At 36.0% G+C, this 17,201-nt stretch overlaps 1 protein-coding gene across 1 annotated transcript in view; it reads left to right on the top strand.

The window, feature by feature from the left end:
- NUP98 (nucleoporin 98 and 96 precursor) overlaps positions 1 to 17,201 on the top strand; it is a 118,765-nt gene that overhangs the window by 63,027 nt on the left and 38,537 nt on the right. Inside the window, 6 exon segments of the mRNA XM_030332748.1 lie at positions 210 to 326; positions 1,562 to 1,860; positions 5,057 to 5,170; positions 5,989 to 6,127; positions 12,735 to 12,912; positions 13,793 to 13,957. Coding sequence (XP_030188608.1) covers positions 210 to 326; positions 1,562 to 1,860; positions 5,057 to 5,170; positions 5,989 to 6,127; positions 12,735 to 12,912; positions 13,793 to 13,957 — 1,012 coding nt within the window.

The following is a 17,201-nucleotide window of genomic DNA, read 5'->3' as shown; positions in this document are numbered from 1 at the left end:
ATTCTTCTAAACAGCAGAGTATAATATATTTGAGACCTTAAGTCCTGGTTATATATTAAAGACTGTGAATTGAACCTCTTGGGCCATTGTTATTTATGTAAGAGCTGAACAAGGGTGCTCTTTTTGACTCTGGTTTTTAAGGTAATGCCAGTGATGTGATTATGTGCACCTGAGTTCTTTTTTTTTTTTCTTTTGGTCTCTGTTTATAGGAAGAGCATTAAGAAGTTGGTTTTGAAAAACCTTAACAACAGCAATCTCTTTTCTCCTGTTAATCGTGACTCCGAAGATCTCGCTTCACCATCTGATTATCCAGAAAATGGGGAGAGGTAAGCCAGATTTTGTTTTGGGTTGTTCCTGGAAGAGAGTCCTGTTCTCATTCTGAAGAGGTTCTAAGCTTGGAATTTACTCATTCTATGAAAATGTATGAAGTTTGGTGAATGTTGCATAGTATTACAGCATATGAGCATCTAGAAATTAAGTCCTGTTCTTGTTTTTTGAGTACTTTAGACCTTAAAATTATTGGAGTTCTTCTGATTCAGTTTTGCATAACTATTTTGGTATCCGTGCATGTCATTTTGAACCAGGGTTCTCACACATTTGACACTCTTCACCACCTTTAAAATGAGCGATATCTTGTTTGTGATCATTATCAAAGTGATACATGGTCACTGTAACCAAACTAAAAAAATAAGTAATAAGTATACAAGTGTATAAAGGAGGAAGTGGAAATAGTCACTCTTATAACCCTTAATAGTTTGATGTCTTTTCTTAAAATTTTGAAATTTGTTTATATAGATATTGTAGAGATAGGCATGAATGATGCAATGTTTTATAGCTTGCTTATTTTTATTTATTTTATTATAAATACCTTTCTATATCAATATGAATATATATATGCCTCTTTTTTAATTACTTGGTAGCCATTATTGTGAATATATGATAATTAGTTCCCCATTTGAAGACATTTAGATTATTTTGATATTCCTATATTCAGAGTAATGCCTCAGTGAAAAATTCTATTTACATCTTTGCACTCCTGTTTTTGTTTTTTGTTTTTGTCTCTCGGGATAAAATTCTAGTTTGATTTTTCATGAACGAAGCATTTTCTAATACCTTGCTGATAATAATATTGAAAACCTAAAATTTTTCAATTTTTTTAGTTTGAAATTCACCACTCTTATTTGACCTTACATAGTAGAGTGCATTTTTTTTTTTAACTAAAAATTGGGAAAATTGGGATGCTCAGATCACTCATTCATGAAAATATAGGAGTTAAAGGCATGGAATCTACAGCCAGTTTTCCTGGGTTAAAATCCCAGCTCTAGCACCTAGAACTTTTTTAATTTGGGCAAGTTACTTTCTTATTCTCTGTCAGTTTTCTTTCCTGTAAAAGAGAATGATAGGAACCTATTACAGAGGGTTACCACAAGTATTAAATAAAATTTTAATATATGGAATTACCTAGAATAGTCCCGGGCACTTATTAGTAAAAGCTCAGTGAAGGTTGGCTATTACCATTGTTACAAAGAGCTAAGATATTATTTGTTTTCTACCTTTTCAGGTTCAGTTTCCTGAGCAAACCTGTTGATGAGAACCATCAGCAGGATGGAGATGATGATTCTCTTGTGTCACGTTTTTATACTAACCCTATTGCCAAACCCATTCCTCAAACCCCAGAGAGTGCTGGAAATAAACACAACAGCAGTAGCAGTGTGGATGATACCATTGTTGCACTAAACATGCGTGCTGCCTTGCGAAATGGGCTGGAAGGAAGCAGTGAAGAGACCTCTTTTCATGAGGAGTCACTGCAGGATGACAGAGAAGAAATAGAAAATAATGCTTACCATATGCATCCAGCAGGTCAGATTTAGATTGGTACATGAGTAATCTTTTACTAGTCATTTAAGACCTCTTACTTGTCACAGATTTTCAACTTAGTGGAAGTCAGGTATCTGAACTTTTTAATGTTTTTATTGCATTTTCTAGAAGTTAACATTTTAAACCCTTTTCACATACTCTTTGGTTGATTTTTTCTTTTTTTTAATATTTATTTATTTTGAAAGAGAAAGTGCACTCACATGAGCAGGGAAGGGGCAGAGGGAGAGGGAGAGAATCCCAGGCAGGCTTCAGATTCAGTGTGGAGCCCGACACGGGTCTTGATCTCAGGACTGTGAGATCATGACCTGAGCCGAAATTGAAAGTCGGACACTTAACTGACTGAGCCACCCAGGTGCCCCTGCTTTGGTTGATTCTTAATTCACATACTTTCTGTATTTTTGGAGTAAATTCATGTCATTAATTATCCTGGCATAGTTTACAGATCCCAAATTTTATAGCCACAGAGACTGTCCTACTTTTTCTAGCTTTATAAACTCAGATTGCTTACTAGTTTTTTAATTAAAATAATAGTGATATTATCATATAAGGGTTTGAGATATGAATTAGCATAGTATATAAACCATAATGACTGAAATGTGTAGGGATTCAAATGGTATACGTTATTATGGTTATTTATTATCACCTCAGTTCTGTGCTTTTCTTTCGTTTCCCCCAACAATGAACTGATTAGTTTTTCCCAACTGATGTATGAAACAAATAATGTAAACTACAAGATTATAGTGTCTTGATTGTTTACTTAAAGCTTGCCTTTTTTTCTTTGTTGACCTAATATCTCATTTGTTGTTGTTGTTGTTTTAATTTTTTTTAATTTTTTTTTAATGTTTATTTATTTTTGAGACAATGCAAGAGACAGAGTGCAAGCAGTGGAGGGGCAGACGGCACAGAATCTGAAACGGGCTCCAGGCTCTGAGCAGTTAGCCCAGAGCCGACATGGGGCTCAAACTCATGAACCATGAGATCATGACCTGAGCTGAAGTCTGACACTTAACTGACTGAGCCACTCAGGCGCCCCTGTTGTTGTTGTTTTTTAATGTTTATTTATTTATTTTTGAGAGAGAGTCTGGGCAGGGGAGGGGCAGAGAGAGAGGGAAAGGGAGAATCCTAAGCAGACTTCATGCTGTCAGCACAGAGCTTGACACGGGGCTCAAACCTACAAACACAAGATCATGACCTGAGCCAAAATTGAGAGACGCTTAACTGAGTCACACAGGCACCCCTCATTTGGGTTTTGATTAATGTAATCACATTCCCTTTTTTTTTTTTTAACAGGTACAATTTACATATAGTGAAGTGCACAGATATTAAGTGTTTATTTCAATCAATTTTGACATATATATACTGAATATATATAATGGAAATTGGAAAGTTTTTATGTCCGCATCCCCAGAAGTTGACCACAGTCTGGTTTCTGTCACATAGATTAGTTTTGCCTATTCTTGGACTTTATATAAATGGAATAATACTATATATATTCTTTTTGACTCTATAATTTTTATCAGATTTAATCCACAATATGTCAACAGTTCATTCTTTTTTTATTGTTGAGTAGTAATCCATTACTATAAATATGCCACATTTGGTTTATCCATTCTCTGTTAGTGAACATTTGAGTTGCTTTATAGTTCATCTTGCAGTGTCTGTAACATTTTTCTGTATCTAATCATCTTACTGCCTTCACATATATTTTCTGGTCACTTGGTGCCCTGTGAAAACAACTTTATATTTTATTTGTGTGTGTATCTACATGAATTCATTATGATACTATATCGGTTTTTCAAATACCCAGTCTAGATTTTTTTTTTTTAATTGCTCTTTGTTTTCTCATTGACCTTGTTTGTCACCTCTCATTTTAAAGTTCCATCCCCAGGGACACTGTAACAACTCTCTAAACATTGCCAGTAGAGAAACACATTAAGTATACAAGTGGGCATTGCAGGAGGATGAAGTTTGATCTGATATTAGCCTTAAATTCTCTCACAAAGCAAGTTAGCCTAATTTGTACCTATAAATGGGACAAGGGGTGATTACAACAAGCATACCAGTGTTCTGTTTTCTTGAATTCTTCAGAAATCTACTTAGTTAATACTTTTAAAAATAACACTAATTTAGACCTTTTTTTGTTTTTATTTTTAAATAACACTAATTTAGATGTTTTAAGTTTCCATTTGTCCTTAGGACTTTCTTATGTAGGATTTTTCTTTTTCTTTTTTTTCTTTTCTTTTCTTTTCTTTTCTTTTCTTTTCTTTTCTTTCTTTTCTTTTCTTTTCTTTTCTTTTCTTTTCTTTTCTTTTCTAATTTATTTTGAGAGAGAGACAGAGAGCAGGGGAGGGGCGGAGAGAGAGAATCCTAAGCAGGCTCTGCACTGCCAGCATGGAGCCCAGCACCGCTAACATGGAGCCCAGCACGGGGCTCGAGCCCATAAACTGTGCGATCATGACCTGAGCCTAAACTAAGAGTCAGACACTTAACTGACTAAGCCACACATGTACCCCTCGTGTCGGATTTTTCATCTTGATTTTAGCTCTTTACTTAGGGATGTAAATTTGAAAGATAAAAGGGGTTTATGGAAGACAGGCTGTAAAATAACACATATTGACTTTGGAGTTATAGCTCTGCCTATACCGCCGAATTACTTTGTAATCAAGGCAGGTTCTTTACACATTGGGTTTTGGAATTTTCATCTGTAGAATAAAAGAAAAGTATCTTAAGTAACCCTTTCTCAGAACTCATTTTATGGATTATGTTTCATAGTATAGTATGTTAATGGAGGCCGTATGAAGTTTCTCTGGTTAATTAGCGTGAGAAACACTGGATTAAGTGAAGTTAAATAGACTTAATTATTTGACAAGTTCTCAGAGCCTGTAACATACTATCATGTGCATGTTTCCCAAACTTACTTGACCAGGAATCTTTAAACAAAAAAAAACACACAGTTTCTCTTAGGCACATAGTGTTCCTTAGAAAACCAGTTTAGAAAAATGCTTTATTCCTATATGTTTTCTCTTTATTTAATAATTTATTTAGTTACTGATTGTTTCAGATTATATTAGCTTTTTTTAGATTATTATTTTTCAAAAAGGAAAAAGTGAAATATGAAAATTCCTCTACCTAAGGACAATTACGATTAATACTATATTTGCTGTTTCTTTTGTCATAGGCATTGTTCTCACTAAGGTTGGTTACTACACTATTCCATCTATGGATGACCTTGCCAAAATTACCAATGAAAAAGGAGAATGCATTGTCTCTGACTTCACTATTGGTCGTAAAGGTGAGTGTGAATGTAGAAGTGTGTAGTGTTTAAGCCAAAGATCTTCACCTTATTTTTGTAATTAAGTAAAAGAAGCTCTTGATAGCTGAATCCATTTCTTTTCTCCCTATACTTGGACCCACCTTGACCTTCATGGTAAACACTTTGACAAGTAACAAAATAAGCTTATAATCGTGTAACATTCTTTTGGTAACTGTTTGGCTCATTGGAGTTTTCTACAATTAAAGAAAGTGAGCAAGAAAATACTAAGAGAAAATTTAGTAATAAAAGATGGAGTAGTATTTAGGTTTAACTTCATACTAAGTTAATACAGATAACTTTTTGGGGGGGGAATCTCATCTTGCTATATTGTATTTTCAAAAGGGCTCTCAGGTACACTGAAAGCTAGGTACTAAGTAAGGGTTGTTTCAAATGTAGCAGTAGTACACATACTTAGAAGAGATTTAAGAAGGCTATTTTGAGGATAAGTGCTATAGAAATGTAGATGTTAAACTAGATAACTGTTTGATGTCACCCTCTAATACATACTATGGATGAAATAACACAATGAAAGTATTACCAGATGATTTAAAATGTTCATGTTTAGCGACATCTGGCTGGTTCAGTCGACAGAGCATGTTACTCTTGTTCTCTGGGTTGTGAGTTTGAGCCCCATGTTGAATGTAGAGATTATTTAAAATTGTTAAGAAAATTAAATAAAATCCTGATTAATGTTTAAAGCTGCTTGCTTCCTCTGATTATTTAGTCACTGGGAGTATAAAATAGATTATTTGCCTTCTATACAGGATGAGTTTTTAACTATTTGCTTTGACTTGTAGGTTATGGTTCAATCTATTTTGAAGGAGATGTGAATTTGACAAATCTAAATTTGGATGATATTGTGCATATTCGAAGGAAAGAAGTGATTGTCTACTTAGATGATAACCAAAAACCACCTGTGGGTGAAGGGCTAAATAGGTATGAATTTATTTATGTATTTAGAAAAATCTGCTTGGGGTGCATAGGTGGCTCAGTCATTTAAGCGTCTGACTTTGGCTCAGGTCATGATCTCACAGTTTGTGGGTTCAGGCCCTGTGTTGAGCTCTGTGCTGACAGCTCAGAGCCTGGAGCCTGCTTTGGATTCTGTGTGTGTCTCTCCCTCCTTCCTCCACTCGCATTCTCTTTCTCTCAAAATAAATAAACATTGAAAAAAAATTTTAAGGAAAAAAAAAGAAAAAATAATCCACTAAATCACATTTTTTTATATTATATACATTTTCCTGCAACTTGCTTTTTTGACTTACTGTACAGTCTAAGATGATTGTTTCTTTAATTTAAAAGTAAAAATGGTATGGGGCGCCTGGGTGGCGCAGTCGGTTAAGCGTCCGACTTCAGCCAGGTCACGATCTTGCGGTCCGTGAGTTCGAGCCCCGCGTCGGGCTCTGGGCTGATGGCTCAGAGCCTGGAGCCTGTTTCCGATTCTGTGTCTCCCTCTCTCTCTGCCCCTCCCCCGTTCAGCTCTGTCTCTCTCTGTCCCAAAAATAAATAAACGTTGAAAAAAAAAAATAAATAAAAAAATAAAAGTAAAAATGGTAAAGAAATGCTACACTAGGACTTTTTTTTGACTCCTTTTCCCTAATATCATCAGGACCAACTGTTACTTTCCCAAAACACTTTTTAATAGTACTTTTTTTTCTTGTGTCTGCTATGATCATTTTTAACTCTCTTTATTGTAATTGGAGAAACTAGCTTCGGATACCTGTTCAGACACATGAAAGGGCCACAGGTAAAATAATTTATGTTCACAACCTACCAAGATTGAACTGTGAAGAAGTGGAAATTCAGAATAGCCCTATAAGTATAATAATTTTTAGATATCTCCTATTGTAGCAGTATTCTCATACAGGGAGTCGTGACCCTGAAGCTTTCCTTTCCAGGAAGCAACTTTATTTGTGCTGGCACGGCTCAGTTGGGTTCGTACACGAAGAACTGAGCCCCAAATGCCGCCTGGTATAGTTTTTAATACGTTTTCTATTTCTTTGTCTCTCTTATATGGTAACACACAAACATGTGGTCTGATTAAGTGGTCTCATGTTACAAGGTCATGAGGGATGTTGTCACATACACATATAGCCAGGCTGCCTTGAGGGTTTTTTCTCTCTCTCTCTCTCTCTCTCTCTCTCTCTCCTTAGGGGACCCTACCAACCATAATAAGGAAATTGAATCAGTAATCAAAAAATACAGCCCCCCCATGCCCCCAAAAGCCTTCAACCACATGACTTCAGACTACAGATCAATATCCTTGATGAATACCGAAGTAAATATCTTCAACAAAATATACATTTGACCCTTGAACTGTGTGAGCCCACATACATGGGTTTTTTTTAATAGTACAGTACTGTAACTGCATTTTCCTTACGATTTTCTTAACATTTTCTTTTTTCTAGTTTACTTTATTATAATACAGTATATAATCACATAACATACGAAATATGTGTTAGTCAGTGGTTTATGTTATCAGTAAGGCTTCTAGTCAACTAGGCTATTAGTAGTAAAGTTTTGTGGGAGTCAGATACACAGATTTTCAACTGCACAGGGGTTGGTACCCAACCCCAGCATTGTTCTGTCACCAGTTGTATTAGCAAATGGATTTCAGTAGTACATCGGGAGGATTTTACACCATGACCAAGTAGGATTTATTCCTGGAACACAAGGAAGGTTCAACATAGAAAAATTGATCTTGTAATACATCATGTTTGTAAAATGAATGAAGAAAATCACATGATAATCTCAACTGATGAGAAAAAGCATTTTGACAAAATACAATACCCTTTTATGAGAAAGCCACGCAACAAACTAGAGATAGAGGAAAACTATCTTAGCTTAATGGAGGCCATATTTTCAACGTCCACAGAAAATATGCTCAGTGGTGGAAGAGTGAAAGCTTTTCGTCGCCACTTTTATTCAATATAACTGCCAGGGCAGTTATGCAAGGAACAGAAATACAAGGTATCATCCTGGGGGCCCTGGGTGGCTTAGTTAAGCATCCGACTCTTGATTACAGTTCGGGTTATGATCTCACAGTTGTGAGATTGAGCCCTGCGTTGGGCTCTGTGCAGGTCATGGAGCCTGCTTAAGATATTCTGTGTCTCTCTGTCTCCCTCTCTCTCTCTCTCTCTCTCTCTCTCTCTCTCTCTCTCTGCACCTCCCCTGTGTGTTCCCACCATCTGTCTCAAAAGAAAAAAGGCATCACCCAGATTGGAAAGGAGGAAGTAAAATATCTGTGTTGAGAGATGACATGATCTTATGTGGGAAACGTAAAGATTCCGTAAAACAGTTATAAATTCAGCAAGGTAGCAGGATACAAAATTAACTCACAAAAATCAGTTAAGTTTCTATATACTAATAATGAACAGTCCAAAAAGGAAAGCAATTCCATCAAAAAGAATAAAATATTTAAGAATAAGATTAACCAGGGAAGCAAAAGCTGAAAGAAGACAAACAAATGGTAATTATCTCATGTTCATGGATTGGAAGACTAAATTATTAAGATGTCTATACTACCCAAAGCAATCTACAGATTTAATGTAATCCCTATGAAGATACTAGCAGCACTGTACCTCACATATGTAGTTAAGTTATCTTTGACAAGACTGCCAAAACCATTCAGTAGGGGAAAGAACAATCTCTTTACCAAATGATTCTGGGAAACCTGTATGCAGAAGTATGAAGTTGTACTTTTATACTATATTAAAAACAAAAAACAAAAAACCCCAAAATGGACTAAAGCCTCAACATAAGACCTAAAACTTACAACACTCTTAGAGTAAAACATAGGGGAAGTTTACATATATATATGTGTGTATGTATATATATATGTGTGTGTGTGTGTGTGTGTATATATATATATATATTTTTTTTAAGTTTTTAGTTTACATACAGTGTATTAGTTTCAGGAGTACAGTATTCAACACTTCCATACATCACCCAGTGCTCATCACAAGTGCACTCCTTAATCCCCATTATCCATTTAACCCAACCCCCGCCCCCCCAACCCCTCTGGTAACCATCATTTTGTTCTCTATGGTCAAGAGTCTGTTTTTTGGTTTGCCTCTTACTCTTTTTTCCCTCCTTTGCTTATTTGTTTTTTGAATTCCAGATATGAGTGAAATCATACAGTATTTATCTTAGAATAATTTTGTTTAACATAATACTCTCTAGCTCCGTCCATGTTGTTGCAAATGGCAACATTTCATTCTTTTTTAAGGCTGAATAATATTTAATGGGGTGTGTGGTGTGTGTATACTTCTTTATCCATTCATCAATTGATGGACACTTGAACTGTTTCCATAATTTGGCTATTATAATTATAATACTGTAAACATTGGGGTGCATGTATCCCTTTGAATTAGTATTTTTGTGTTCTTTGGGTAAACACCTCGTAGTTCAATTGCTGCATCAGAGTACTGTTTTTTTAATTTTTTTTTTTAATGTTTGTTTATTTTTGAGAGAGAGAGAGATAGAGCACGAGTGGGGGAGGGACAGAGAGAGAGGGAGACACAGAATCCAAAGCAGTCTCCAGGCTTCAAGCTGTCAGCACAGAGCCAGACACGGGGCTCGAACTCATGAACTGTGAGATCATGACCTGAGCTGAAGTCAGACGCTCAACCGACTGAGCCACCCAGGCACCCCAGAGTAGTTCTATTTTTAACTTTTTGAGGAATCTCCATACTATTTGCCACAGTGGCTGCACCAGTTTGCATTCCCACCAACAGTGCAAACAGGTTCCTTTTTCTCCACATCCTCGCCAATACCTGTTGTTGTTTCCTGTGTTGTTGATTTTAGCTATTCTGACAGGTGTGAGTGATATCTCATTGTAGTTTTGATTTGCATTTCCCTGTTGATGAGTGATACTGAGCATCTTTTCATGTGTTTTGGCCATCTGTACGTCTTCTTTGGAAAACTGTCTATTCATGTCTTCTGTCCATTTTTAATTGGATTATTCATTTTTTGGGTATTGAGTATTTTAAGTTCTTTGTGTATTGTGGATACTAGCCCTTTATCAGATATGTCATTTGCAAATACCGTCTCCCATTTCTTAGGTTGCCTTTTGGTTTTGTTGACTGATTCCTTCATTGTGTAGAAGATTGTTATTTTAGTATAGTCCCAATAGTTTATTTTTTATTTTGTTTCCCTTGCCTCTGGAGACATACCTAGAAAGAAGTTGCTCTGGCCAGTGTTAAAGAAGTTAACTGCCTGTGTTCTCTCCTAAGATTTTTATGGTTTCAGGTCTCACATTTAGGTCTTTAATCCATTTTGAATTTATTTTTGTGTATGGTGTAAGAAAGTGGTCCAGTTTTATTCTTTAGCATGTTACTGTCCAGTTTTCCCAACACCATTTTTTGAAGAGACGTTCTTTTTTTAAATGGTTGTTTATTTTTAAGAGAGAGGGAATGGGGCAAAGGGCAGAAAGAACGGGAGACGGAAAATCCCAAGCAGACTCCTTGTTCCCAGCACAGAGCCTGATGTGTGGTTCAAACTCACTAACCATGAGATCATGATCTGAGCTGATGGAAATCAAGAGTTGGGACAGTTAACCAACTGAGCCACCCAGGTGCCCCAAGGCCTTCTTTTTACCATGTCATTATATTTTGACAAGGATTTACTGAATACAACACTAAAAGCATAGGCAACAATAGTAAAAATGAACAAATTAGACTACATTAAAATATAAGAACCCTGTACATCTGTACATCTGTACGTGCAACAGAATGAAAAGCCAACCTGCAGAATGGGAGCAAATATTTACAAATCATATTTCTGGTAAGTGGTTAATATGAAGAACTACATCTCAACAACAACAAAAATACCCCCCCAAAAAAAAAAAAAATGGACAAAGGACTTCAGTACACATGTCTCCAGAGATACAGATGGCCAGCAAACATATGAAAAGGTACTCAACATTGCTAATAATTAGAGAAATGCAAATCAAAATCACAGTGAGCTATCATACCATCAGGATCGTTACTAAGTTTCAAAAAGAAAAGTTTTGGCAAGAATATGGAGAAATTGGAACCTTTGTATATCTTGGTGGGAATGTAAAATCGTTCAGTTACTATGGAAAAGAGTATGGTGATTCCCCAGAAAATTAAAAATGACTCATCAGTTTCTAAAGAATTGGAAGTAATATACACATATATGTGTATATATGTGTGTGTGTATGTATCTAGATATATACGTATATCTATATATGAGTATAGATATAGATATGTAGATGTGCATATAGATGTAGATATATAGATGTATATATAGATATATATCCTGGAGATATATCCAGATGGATTGGCAGCAGGATCTCACAACCATGAGTGATTACACACCCATGTTCATAACAGTGTTCATAATAGCAAAGAAGTAGAAGCAACCCAAATATTCATTGACAGATGAATGGATAAACAAAATCTTTTTACACACAATGGAATACTATATAGCCTTAAAAAGGAAGGAAGTTCTGACTCATGCTAAAGCACGGATGAACCTTGAGGACATAAATAAACTGGTCATAAAACATTGAATACTGTATGATTCCACTTATTTAAGGCCATCTAAAGAGACAGATTCATAGAAACAAACAATAGAATAGTGGTTGCCAGTGGGTAGAGGTAGGGGAGTTGTTTTCTAAGGATAGAGTTTTACTTGGGAAAGGTAAGTTTTGGAAATTGGTTGCACAACAGTGTGGACATACTTAACACTACTGAATGGTATAAAAAGGAAAGGGTTAAGGTGGTAAATTTCTTTTTAAGATGTAAATTTTGTGTTATATCTTTTATCACACTAAAAAGAATAATGTTTTAAAAAGTCACCTATTAAATATTGTGATCTAATTGTGTTCTGTCTGGGGGCACTTGGCTGGCTTAGTTGGTGGAACCATGTGACTCTTGATCTCGGGGTTGTAGGTTCAAGCCCCCACATTGGGCATAGAGATTACTTAATAAAAGTTTTTTTTTTTCTTTAAGTCATCTATTATTATGTACTAGTGACTGTGCTAGGTGTAAGTCATACAGAATGAATAGAACACAGTCCTTGATCTCACATATTGATATTAGAAGGTGTACCTTACTGCAGTTATAGTCATCTTCCCACTCAATATTTAATGGTTAATATTATGGTATTCCTGATAGCTCATTCTGGAAGCATTTGTTAGTGGTAGTTGCTGCTATTATTAATGTTGTTAAGTACAACACCACTTTAAGACCTTCACCAAGAGTTAAGTCCTAGATCTGGACTTTTAGCACTGAATTTGATCAAGGATGCATAGCTTAAGTGTCAAAATTTTATTGGAAATAATTGATGTGTCGTGGTAGTTTAAAGTAAATGGAGTTTGACTCTTCAACCAGATATTGAGTTAGGTGATGTGGGGGTGATTCCTTGCTTTTAAGCTTATCTACCCTAAGAGGCAGGACACAAGTTTATGTAACACCTGCAGAGTAATTCCAAAGTAACACAGGTACCTTTATATAGATATTACTTGGCTTTCTGGTCTTAAGTATGGAACATTTACACTTCACTTGGTTGTACATTACAGGAAGGCCGAAGTTACACTGGATGGAGTTTGGCCAACAGATAAAACATCTCGCTGTTTAATAAAGAGCCCAGATCGACTTGCTGATATGAACTATGAGGGCAGATTGGAAGCAGTTTCAAGGAAACAGGGAGCTCAATTCAAAGAGTACCGTCCCGAAACAGGTTCTTGGGTGTTTAAGGTATATAGTCAACTTAACCTAGTTCTTGTAAACTGTAGTTACACTGACAAAATGTGTTAGAAGAGTCTCTCTTAAATTCTTTTCATTTTTACAAATTAGGAAACAGATGTAGAGGTACATTATGATTTGCTCTAAATTACATATGTTAGTTAAACACCAGAACAATAAGGAGCTATTAAAAACTTTTATGCTGATGATTCACATCCTCTACCCCATCCTGTGAGCATGTAGATACACTTCTAAGGAGTGGTTTTTCTAATGTGTGACATCCTTAGAGACATGAGGCAGAATTTTTGTCTCTTGATACCAACTCTTCCTAAATTGTCATTCATTTAAAGATTTTTGGGGATGAAGACATTGACTTCCTCCCTTCCTTGATAGTTTAACCCAGTGGTTTCTTTTCTTCTAGGCCAGTTGGATTATTTAACTAGTTGAAGGTCCTTGTGTAGGTAGTGAACAACTAGGCAACTAGGCAGCATATAGAAATGAAAATAGTAGCAGTGTTTCTGGATTCGGTTTCCTGTATTAATAATTTAGTAATTGTATATGAGCAACTAGTACATGTACTAATCATCTAAATCTAGGGACAACAGTAAAGTATGATAGATGACATTGTGCCTTAAATATTATGATCTCTCTTTTTTTTTTTTTAAAGCTAATTCTGCAAGATTGTAAGGACAAGTATTGTGGAAGCTCTTAGGAATATAAGTGTTAAAATTGATTTTGTTGATTCTGAGGTGCTTGGCTGGCTCAGTCAGTGGAGCATGTGGCTCTTGATCTTGGGGTTGTAAGTTTGAGCCCCACACTGGGTGTAGAGATTACTTAAAAATAAAATCTTTAAAACATTTTTTTGATTTTGTTGGATTCTTCTCTTCCTTAGGTCTCCCATTTCTCTAAGTATGGCCTTCAGGATTCTGATGAAGAAGAGGAGGAACGGCCATCCAAAACTAGTACAAAGAAGTTGAAGACTGCCCCTTTGCCTCCTGCAGGCCAGGCCACCCCATTCCAGATGGCTCTTAATGGCAAGCCAGCACCTCCACCCCAGGTAGAGACAGGACAGTGAATTTGAATGGAATCCGTGATACAGAAGTTGAAAGCAAGTCATTCAGCTAGTACAAAGCTGTTTTATGACCCCTGGAACTTTGAAGAGTACAAATGTATTGGCAGTCACGTTGAGACAAGTACAAGGGAGGGCATGGTGTGGTCCTGACATCTTTTTTTAAATTGAGAGATTTAAGGAATTCTCATGCTGTTTGGATCATTCCTTCTACAGATTATCATTCTTAAACACCTCCCTCTCTTTCATTTGGACTTGCTGAATTCTCTGCTCAGTGATCAACTTAAGATAGCATTTTGCTTGTGTGGGTTGATACAAAGTAAATTCTACTTTTGTTGACTATCTGATGTGCAGTTTAATCTTGTTCTTTACCTCTGTGGTTTTTTAAAAGTTCAATTCGCTTTCTGCAAGGGTTTTTTAACTCCCATTTTTCTCAAGTTGTTTGCTTATACTTCAGGTAACCTCTTAATATTTGTATTTTAACAATACATAATCTTTCTGAATATAGATCAAGTTTTAGAATATAAATGAATTATTTGGCGTGGGGAGAGTAGGGGCTACATTGTTTATTGCAATTACTTGTATCATACTCCTTTTCAGTATTGTGAAGCCAGTATAAACCTTTTGTCCATCTAGGGAAAGGTTTGTAATTTAAATATCAGGTAGTTTCTTTGCCAGCTCATGAAGAGTTTTACTTTCCTTTGGATGTCATTTATATTCAATCAAGTTACAAAAAAATTTTTTTCTTTGCTGCCATACTCCCTCAAAAAAGAGAACTTAATATAGAATTTCTTTGTAAAGCATCCTCTACCTCTCAGCTGCTAAAAGCAGGGCCTTTGGAATTTTTTGTGCTACAATTCTTATGGCTGCTGAAATGTGCGATTTTTATGATTTATTAAATAATTTCTTGGGAGGCATTTTCTGGAGATTGTTGTGTATGTATGTTCATATTTGCGCGTACAAGGTGAGGGGGAGGGTATGATAAAAGTGGGAAATGGGAAATATATTGACTCTTATATTTATAATCTTTGTAGCATAAAACCCCTAAGAAATCTCTTCTGAACTAAAGAAATGCTGTAAATGGACTTGGTTTTCCAGTTTTCCATGTTCATTTTTTCTGAATCATATGCTTTGTATAATCTCTTTCATTCCAAAGTGTTTTTTCATCTTACATTATATGTATTTCTAGAATAAGAGTCAGGTAGCCTTCTTTTCTGCTAATAAAAGTAATTGTTAAGATCCTAAAGATGCAGCTGAGAAAAAAAAAACTTCATCCGTGGATAGAGCAAATTTATGTAATGTGTCTTGACAACCAGTGATTTTTAGGCTGTTTAATTTCCAGAATACAAATAGTAAGGGAAAACTATACGTTTCTATGATGACACTTTCATAGGTGAGAATTTTTAAGAAACTGAGTACCATTTAATTTCACAAGAACCAGGTTGTAGGAAAAAGAGACTTCGTAAGGATCAAAATGGGCAAAGAGAATACAGTGAATGGGATCTGTTTCAGATATCTCCTTTGATTGAAGAGAAGTGGGTGGTCTTTGGATGGCGAAAACAGAAATGGGAATAGTAGGTAGAGCTGTTTAGATATTAGGCTAACGTATTGGAACAGTAATGAAGGACTTCCTTCGTATTGCCCAGTGAGATAGGTAGGAAATGGTAGTGGTTGCATAGCTTTTAGTAATTTGCACCAAGACCTACATCTTACTGGGCACGAGGAAAACACTTGAGCCATCTGGACGAACTGGGAACAGACTGCACTGTCTTTTCATCCTAGTGTCAAGATGATTCTCTACACACTGTCACCTGGCCCCCTGGGCAGCTTGATTTCAGGGACATGGTGTTCCTCCACCTCCAGTCTGCCATAGCAGTTTTTTTTTCCTCCTGTGTACAATTTCAGGTTCTCAGAATTGGGGGCTAGGGGTTTTTTAGGTATTAGGAAGATTTACGTTTTTGTTTAATGGTCACTTTATCCCACTGCCTCGTGTATAATATCATTCGTGTCTTTGTAGTTTGTTCTTAAAGCTTTGATTTGCTTCTAAATAGGTAAATCAAAGCAACCAGAAAACATTAAGGTAACTAAATCTTCATGTAGTCTCTTCTGTGCCTTTGAAGTTACAGAAAGTGTTGGCATAAAAACCTTCATCACACAGATAAATTAGGGCAGTTGCAGAAACATTTGGTAGTTAGAACATTATTTCCAAAATGCTGATCTGAGATTTAGTTTTCAGCTGACTGGATCACTCCTTTGGTGACCTTTGATTCCATAGATAGGCATGGGGCTCAGGCATATTTATATTTTAAATGCTTTCCCCCAGGTGATTGAAATATGCATCGAGGCTTCAGAACATTTGTTGAAAGACCTCAGATAGCACTCAGGGAGAGAGATTTTACCTATAGCTTTTTACCTCCACCTCATACTGAACTGTAACTTGTGTTCAGTATCAACACTGAGTAGTTGACTTGCTCAGAAACTTAGCGTTGTTCATTCAGTGAGTACCTTCAAATGAGTTAGGAATTTTTTTCAAGGGAAAAAGTGATTAGGATTTAGAAGAAAATTAACATTTCATCTTGTGTATACTTTTTAAAATTAGTCAATTTTATTTTGGGAGAGAGAGCACCCATGTGCCAAGTAGGGGAGAGGCAAAGGGAGAGGGATGGAGAGAATCTTAACCAGGCTCCACGCTCAGCACAGAGCCCGACGCAGAGCTTGATCTCACAACTGTGAGATCATGACCTGAACTGAAATCAAGAGTCAGACGCTTAACCCACTAAACCACCCAGGTGCCCCTTTCTTGTGTATACTTTTTAAAAGTAAAGTGGCAGCTGTCTATATTTATCCACTAAGTAAATGTATATGTGATTATCTATTTTATATTTTTATGTAATATATGATATATATATATATATAAAATAATTGTATACTAGAAGTCTTTTTGCTTCAGATATTAATATTGTCATGTCTTATACTTAATTGTAATATCCCTGAATGTACGTGTAGAAACATACACACTTATTTTGGTGGGCCCTTGAAACCACGACATGGAATCTTTCCTGAGAACACAATAATGGTGACAAGGCTGATTTTCCAGCCAAATGAATATAAAACATTCTTTGCAGTTAGAAAACAAGTTATTCTGGGGGGCGCCTGGGTGGCTCAGTTGGTTAAACATTTGACTTTGGCTCAGGTCATGATCTCACTGTTCATGGGTTTGAGCCCCATGTTG

Source organism: Lynx canadensis, chromosome D1 (assembly GCF_007474595.2).
Source record: "Lynx canadensis isolate LIC74 chromosome D1, mLynCan4.pri.v2, whole genome shotgun sequence".
In the NCBI taxonomy this organism is placed as follows: Eukaryota; Metazoa; Chordata; class Mammalia; order Carnivora; family Felidae; genus Lynx; species Lynx canadensis.
This window is presented reverse-complemented; position numbering and strand designations above follow the sequence as displayed.